Below are 8,680 nucleotides of genomic sequence, written 5' to 3' on the forward strand. Positions count from 1 at the left end.
ATCGTTGTTTGCGTGATATGGTAATGCTATATAGTAGTAGTTTTTGTAAGGTAGGCAACTAGAGTAAGAAATGCGTACGCTACGCCTATTGTATAGGCATTCATCGAGTACATACATACAAATTGTATTCGGAGTCGGATTATTTTGTCAAGCGAAGAAAGTAGTATTTGACGAAGGACCTCCTTCGACAAACATTTTTGCGATGCCTGTGTTGTTTTGTTTGCCGCGCCTTCCATGGATCGTTTTCTTCGCCGAAGAGCTTGCCGATCGCTCTGTGATATCTTATTACTGGGTTTGACAGCAAGAAGTCCTAAACACCTACCCATAATAAAAACAGTAACATTTTTACCAATCGAATGGGCCACCGTTGTGTTTGGCTGAGTGTCTTTGGCGTCCTCTCCGCAGTAACTGCCCCCGTACTAGCAGCAGCGGCAGAGGTGGCCAACCGTCGGACACAGTGCGCATGCCGGGATCAGTAAGGCTGTCAGCGCATAGATTTAGCACGCAAATTGCTTTTGCTAGCAATGGCTATCAGCAAAGTTCTATCATCTAAACAAGCACCAACAAACCGGCTAAGATTAACGGTCGCATGCGAATGTTCTTTACCATCTGTGTTACCCTCGTTTTCCCATGCGATACTGCTCCTGCTGCTACAGAGCATTGGTTTTTGCCACTTCCGCATCCCGACTTCCATTCATAATAGCACATCAGGTGCCCCCTGTCTCTCTCTCTCTCTCTCTCTCTCACAGACGCAGCCACGACACTGCCGACATCTGCTTATTACTGTGATTGGTAACGCTGGCTGATTCAGCGAAGGGTTGTACCCTGACCACAGCAGCGGACGTCACAGTGTGGCTAGCGGCAGCCGCAGCAGCAGCAGCAGCAATCACAGTGTTTGTAACTGCACAAGTAGGGGAAGGCCTCGTCGCCATATCACCAGCGACAGTGTTTCGGACTGCACATTATGCACTGTGAACACCCTCTCCCTCGATCGTGCTTAGGCTCCGCCTTAGCCTCGCTGACCGGGGCCAATGAGGAGCCGCGTAACTGGGGATGTGGGCGGGGCCAATAGGGGACCTGGGGTGCTGAAAAGGGGTTTTTGGGGAGTTTGGGGTCTTTCAAGGGTCTGGACCTGGATCGGGTCATAAACACTAGAGATCAACCCACCAAGGCACCGGTATAGGGTGGGGTGGTTTGAAATTGTTTGAGTTGGTCGGCAACAGCATACGACACAGTGCCCAAATGAAACCACTTAATCATTGTTCTTTTGACAATGTCTAAAGGTCTACTTCAGATAGCTGAGCTCGATCAAAACTCGCTGGTCTGCAGTTGACTGTTAAGAAGTATCATTATAATTGCAGGCACAATCCTTAATCAAATCACAATAGCATTAACGAGCTTGTCTAACAAGTTGTGCTTCTACACCTATAGTGATGACTATGGTGTGTCGTTTCTATGACGTCGTGTTTCATCACATGTATCATCAAGTCCAATTTTCCTAAAATTCTCTCGATTTTTGTCGTTATTTGCTAAAGATAGCATCCGCTGATGCCTCACGAAACGCGCCTGTTTGCCCGTGTTTATAACCTCTGTAATGCATCGAACCAGGCAGCTTCTTTTCATAGCGTATCGAATGAATGAGTTGAATTTAACGTCCAGAAAACAAATGAAAATTTCTTTTAAAGGTGGCGTCGGTTTTTCCCTTTCTTCTTTTAATGCCTCTCCGCGACATTTTCCCTTCGTATGTGCGCCATACGAGCTCAAACTATATAATTTTTAACCGTATAGAAATTAGGTATCAGAGGTGACAGTGTTAATTATCGGCTAGCCACGCCGAGGCACGTGCGCAACAGCTGACTTACGTATGTAAGAAGCAAAGAGCCGGCCTATTTGTACCATGATTTAAGTTTGCAACGAAAAAGCGATGAGTGCAACAAGTCTAGCCCAGAGATCTTCATTCCACCCGCAACGGGAACCACGCAGAACATGGTCATATCCAGCTGCGACGGACAGCCAAACCGCCGAAGAGAGAAAAACATCCACTGGGCTACCTATGTGCGAAACATCCAATATTTTGTGTTCCTATATAGTATTGGTTGCACGCGATAGCCTTAGTTAATTTTTACCTTTTATCTAAGTTAACTGTTGTTGTACTTAATAGTCCGAACGTATTACACCCATATGTTTCCAAAAATGTGATAACGTTTCGGGTCACTACGCATCCGTACTTCACACCTATGTTATTGCGGCGATAGCACAGAATTGATCGCGTAACAATCGTTTTGCCGTTGACGCTATATTCAAGCAGCACTGAACGGAATAAAATGCTGGCTAGCGTTAGGAGAGCAACAGGCATTGCAGGTACCGAGATGGCTGGCCGTTCCCTCAATGATGACCTAATCGGGCCAGACTGGGCGGGATCGGACCCTATCGATGATTGCCATACTTTCGTAGTCGGTCAACTTGTACTAGGAACTCGCTGCTCTTCATTGACCAATGCAGCAGCTTATGATGCGATCGTTATTTCCGTTGTTGTTGTCATTGTTCTAAGTGTAGCTTGCAGTTCTCGGGTGAATATGATCATATGATCAAGCGAGTAGGCTAACTCATCGAACGATTGATCGAAGACGCAGATTTTCTTTGGCAACCGTCTGGAGCCATTAGGTGACAACTGATGATGATTACTGACAAAACTATAATATTAACGTATCATACGGATTATCTGGGCTGGGGCACATCAATCGCTAGTCAGCCAGACAGCCCTCTAGGGAAGAAAGCCGTTTGTCCCCGTCCAGGGGAACACCTCAGCTCGTGACTTCAGCTACAGCAGTGGCTTCCAGAATCAGTAGGCGCTTGCCTCACCAGCAGCGTCAGCCAACCAATCAGTCAGCCATAAGGCGTCATTCTATCACTTACGGCTGATGGCCCACTTCATGTGTTCGCTTTTATGTTTGCTTTACTATTTGCATCCTCAGTCATCATTTGGCGTTTCATTGGCATTCCGTTTATGTTACTTTACCTCAATTACTTTGGCTCACTTTATCTCATCTTGCCCCACCTATCTGGGTATTGTCAAGCGCTTCTACCCAAACTATCAGGTTAGCAATAACATTATCATTAGTATCACTGTTGATGACGGCGCCTTTTCCAAGTCATCGTAATATTTACGGCGTAATAATTAATTATATAAATATTAATACTTACTATAGTAAAAAAATATATGCATTTTTTAGCGATTTTTCAATGCGGACGGATTTTCGACTCAAGTATGAGCATCTCATTGCACGTGATCATCAAAAACACTAGCACCAGTAGGATCTTATGGGGCAATCAACATTTACTGCTGCAGTACTTAAACGTCGAATAGCTGGCGTTGTCCTGAGAGATCCAACGAACGAGCCTGCTTTTTGCGTATCGACTTGCCGCTTTGTCTACAGGTGTTCATTTACGTTTAAGTGTATAATTGCATATGCGCAACCGGCCGAACGATGGACATGTCACAACGCAAATGCCACCGTCGTCATAGCCATCAGCAGCTCTCTAACGTTTCCGTCACTCTCCTGGCCGCTGCGGCCGCCTCTAATGTCGCTGAACGAACACGAGCAACAACGACAGGCGCAGTAATCAAAAGAAAAACAGAGTGTTTACTTGGCATCTGGCGGCGAAGAAGTTGTTGGGGGACTGCTACCAGGAACCGCTATCGCACCGCGCCGTATGGTCGCTGTCGGCCTCCATTAACAGAGGAGAAATCGCTTACGAAGTTATGTCGCCGATGCTTGCGGCATAGCTAGCGTAGCGTGTTTTTAATAGAAACAGTCATTTGTGAATGCAGTAGTAGTATTAATGGCCAAAATCGTTGTCAGACTAGTAATTGCGGTATATACGTGTCGCGGTTTAACGGTCACAGTATTGTCTCGGTGAGATAATGGGTGGACACGCGCGTGTAATTATTTGGTATCATTTGAAAAACTGTCCCCATTTTCAGTGAACGGTGCTCGAAGGAGAGGCAATGCACAAGGCGTAGTGGATTCGAAATTACTCTTGACTTGTTGGGCTCTTCGGGGTAACATGGCATGGTCTAGGTTTGAATCCGGGCGGGTGAAACACTTCGTACCGTGCCGGAAGCCAGTCATGTGATGCAACGCCTAACGGCGATACCGGACGTACATCTCGAAGCATAGAGAAGATAGCACAACGCCGTTCGCTGTCCTATACACTAAAGGCTATTACATAATATGATGGGATCGTCGCTGGAGAATCCAAGTGAATCGGGTTATTGATTTTTTAGTTACTGATTGCATCATCAGAAATGACAGGATCGCTTTGATCTGCTGCATGTACATGTTCTACTGTACGCTTGATTTGCGCATATATATTTTTTTACATGCAATAGCTGCACACAATCCAACGTCAATGACGCTAATTTTATCTAGGTAGTTTAGCTCAACTCGATTCTAGCGCTGCTACTGCGTTTCGCTGTACATCATGCTATACTACATATAGCAAGTTTCGCCAGCTGTGGGCAACGACTGCAGTGAGATGGGAGGGCAAAGGAGGGAGACGAAGTTGCGATGATGCTTGTGATCATGACGATGGGGTTGGCCGTAGTGCTTCTGTTGGGCAGCAGCAAGACCATCGTTCTGAAACTGAAATTGTCCCTTTCGCTAACTGTGAGCATTAACTCGGACAACTTTCACTAAAGCGAACTAATGTTATGGCTAACACTGTTGCGCTGCTGATTCGACGCTATGTCCGCGATGCTACTGCTACTACTGATTCTGATCAGCGTGTGCGTGTACACGTTTTGTTGGCAGTTACTTTCTAATAAAGTGATTATAGGCGCAGTCTATAGTATGCTGAAGTACCGTTGGTGCGAGCTAGCCGGCGGGCGGCTATCGATATAGCGGTGCCGTCACTCACAGCGGCAGCTTTGTTTGGCACGAAATCAAACGACGACGTACAACAAAGCTCCTCATCGTTCATTACATTCCGCTAACTCTCATAGATGTTTCGTTTTTCTTGTTTCGTCGTGTTGCGTTCGCTCCTATTCAACTGCTTCCGCTGCTCGGCTTGATTTGCAACTAGCAACAACTTGTGTCTGCATGATGATGGCCGAGAGAAAAACGCGGATGGCTAGGGGAAAAGCGAAATGAGAACAACTCGCACTTGGGCTGAAGTCAACGTGCGCAGTGGCACTGCCGCAGCAGTACGTGCTGTACGAGCCGACTGTTGCTACCTCAACGCCAGCAGGTGGCGATGCTGATGACACTTATGCCTTGGCTGCTGGTACCGACGCTGATACTGGCGCTGATGCAGTTGGCGTCGTTCACTTTACAAGGGTTCGTTATAGCCAATAAAGTTCATTTGCTAACCAGCGATGGTCAGCAGCTAACCACCGTGACTACCACTGCGTCACGCTGGCGGAATCCGAGTGCCGCTTGTGTCGGTACGGCTGTTGTGGGGCCCAAGCCATTCAGTCGGTCGAGATAGTCCTTGTAATTAACGGTGCCAGTAATGTACAAATATGGTAAACGTATGGAAGAAAGGCATTTCGACAAACGATGAAGCGGCAGTCGAAAAAACACGATGACGAGGGCATGCACGGAGGAGTAATCGTTATTATTATTATTTAGAACCAAATGTGTGCGTCACTTCTTTCCAGATACTGCTTACCCCGCTGTTGGCTCAATGAGGTGCCGGCCAGCAGCAACGTAAGCCTCGTTCAAATTGCAGTGAACACTGGTTAAAACAACTGCGTAACAATGTTCGGCCATTTCCACGGTCAGTCTAAAACTGAAAGCCAAAATACTTCAGTATGCTGATCTTTATAATAGCCGCATAGCAGGTAAAACTTATCTTGTAGCTGGCAAACGACCGGATACGACCGTTGGAGCCGTTGCTACTGCGGCAATTGCGGCGTTAGCGGGATCTGAAGTCGGTCGGTATCAATCACCTTACGACTAAAGAATCTTCGTAACGAGTTTGAACTTCGCGAATCGATGCCGCAACAGCAACTGATTTGACAAGATGAGCAGCGGTATTGCGCAGATTTGCCAGCGGTGCATGTTGCCCGCTTTGACAATACGCCGGATATAGGATTTTGGCCACTACAGCAGGGGGCAAATGCAAATATGAGCTGAAAACCGTTCAGAGGATCGGCAATAGCCGAAATTTCAATTTACCGTAAGTACGCGCATAATAACACTGCAACAATGCGCCCGTCAAGAGGATTTTCTCAGGGCTATAGCTGGTAGCGTACTGCTGTCAGCAAAGATGTAATATGCAACGACAGTCTGTGAAGAAAAATGGTAGCACGGATCTGCAAGTCTTAGATATCAACGAAACGAAACGATCTGTGAAAATAAACCAGTGAATGCAAGCGGTGTTAGCAGGCTTGCGACGTTGCAGTAGCAGGACTCAGGTACAGCTAGGACGAATAATTATTGAGTACAAATTACAGAGAACTAACGAATCATAGTCAAGTTAAAAAAGAATTAGGTTATCGCATACTTCGATTGGGCTATACTATCTGTGTTTCGAGTTCTGCGTCCGGTACCGCCGCCAGGTATTCCACTAGACATCTGGCTGCCAGCACGAAACGAAGTCTGCCTATGCCCGGGTTCGAACCTAGACAACAACGCGTCCCTAAGACTAGCAGGTAAATGCCCATTAAGCTAAACGGGGACTATATTGTAGAATAGAGAAGCAGTGAGCAAACGAAAATTAACTTTCTTATATCTGCAATAAATATGAGTTAAAACGAAGGCAAACGTTCAGTAGATACCATTACAGATGAGAAACATTGTAGCAGGCAATGTTGCTGTCATCCTGCAAAAATAGGGGTCTAGATGAGCGCCCCGTAAAAAAAAACTATGACAAAATTACAATCGGTCATTAATTCGGAAAAATTGCGTTATGAGCTGTAATCCGTTACTGCGAGAGTTGGCCCGGGCACCTTTCGCCCGCTGGCGTCCAGGGTCCGGGGGCTGTTTGCCACTAACTGCCTGAGCCCGCTGATCCAGCAGGGCACCAACTGCGAAGCGATAGCGAACCTATTGGTTACATCTGGCTGGCAATCGCAAAAAATGGCGAAGTTGTATTACGAGGACGTTTGCCTATCACTGTGGAACAACCGCGCAGTAGCGACAGCAGCAGTAGGCAACCCGATGGCAAATTGAAAGTCAACGATGTAGTCGTTGGTTTTCGCCGCTCCTTTTCATCTGTGTCTGTGTTAGTAGTCGGACGAGAGTCTCACTGAGTTAGCTGGGTAAGCCGCTAGGCTTACCAACCTGTTACTTGCAACAGCGTTTTAACGCAGTATGTGCGGTCAATTTGGAGAAGGAATGGGGGAAAGGCTGAACAGCGTTGAAAACCCAATGACTCGCAACTCTCTATGGCTTGTTCGTGACTAAGCCGTGAGTCGTCGGTGTTATCGACTGCCGTCGCAGTCGCAGGTGGAAGTGACGTCCGCCACAGCAGAGGCAGCTGCTGCGAGACATTGAAACACGTTGTTGCACGCGCTTGAGCCCGTGTGCACTGACTCATCGGCCCGTTCGTTCGTTCGTCCGTCCGTCCCTTCGTCCGTCCATCTGCTGCACTATGATGAGCTATTCGCAATTGGTCAGCAGTAACTAACTGCACCGTGAAGTTGTAGCAGAGTTATGGCGTACCAGACGACGCTCTGGACACGTTTAGCATAACATCAGTCAATCAGTACATTTACTATTATAGCAATAGCAACAGCAACAGCATGGAATAGTCATCGTGAAAACCCTATTGCCCAGCCATTGGGTACTTGAAAGTTATTGCTGCAACACGGCGCAACGTCATATCATCATCATCATCAGCGACATCATTGGCATTACTATTCACTTAAACCCAACCGACCAATAAATACCGGGCTGGAGTGTCTGTAGGCTGATGCTGACTCGAGTCCTGCCTATGACTACCGTCACTACTACTACAAGTACAACTATAGGACGTTGCCATTGGCATGGCACGCTATATATGCGTTAGGCTTTCCATGTGCGTCTTCTGCCGTTGTTGTTTCGTCTGTGGCCGCCGCCGCTGAATGGGGCGAATAAGCATCGCGCACATAGATGCAGATACGATTATAGAACCCTGTAACGTGCACGATGTCTTACAACGACAACACCGCTATCGTTCATCGGCAAGCGATAGCTGCCGCAGCTTGTACCGCCGCCATTTCGTCGTTTGAGGGAATCAGCCGCCAACCTCACTACGATAATCATCATCACCGCCACCAACGCCGCCGTCAGTCCCAACAGCAGTTCTCTAACCATGGTCGTCGTAGTATGACTTCTTTTTTTCTTCTAGCCTTTTTCTTTCTTCCTCTTGTTGTTCATCATGACCATCACTACAATCATCACGATGATGATCAGCATCATCCTGGCAGCCCACTTTTTTAGCCAACTGCAGCAGCATAACAACTGCAAGCAACAACGGAACTCGAAGCGAAAAGCAACTGAAGCAGCCAAGTTGCCAACGAAAACGGCAAAATTTGTTAAAGAAGAGCAAAAAGGAAACAGATTTGTTGTTAGGGTTACTGCTGCTCTTGTTGTTGTTGTTGTTGTTGCTGTCGTCGTCGCCGCTGCCACTGCCGTCGTCCCGAAATGGTGATGACTCTCCACTGTTCGTGGCTGGTGATCGTGGCCGAGGT

The 8,680-nt window shown here is 47.1% G+C and overlaps 1 protein-coding gene across 1 annotated transcript in view; it reads left to right on the plus strand.

The window, feature by feature from the left end:
* LOC111268062 (uncharacterized) overlaps positions 1-3,624 on the plus strand; it is a 33,556-nt gene extending 29,932 nt beyond the window's left edge. Inside the window, exon 3 of the mRNA XM_086971574.1 lies at positions 3,438-3,624. Coding sequence (XP_086827700.1) covers positions 3,438-3,624 — 187 coding nt within the window. The remainder of the gene's footprint in view (positions 1-3,437) is intronic.
* Positions 3,625-8,680: the final 5,056 nt, after the last annotated feature.

The sequence above is a fragment of the Varroa jacobsoni genome, unplaced genomic scaffold (assembly GCF_002532875.2).
Source record: "Varroa jacobsoni isolate VJ856 unplaced genomic scaffold, vjacob_1.0 scaffold_132, whole genome shotgun sequence".
Classification (NCBI taxonomy): Eukaryota; Metazoa; Arthropoda; class Arachnida; order Mesostigmata; family Varroidae; genus Varroa; species Varroa jacobsoni.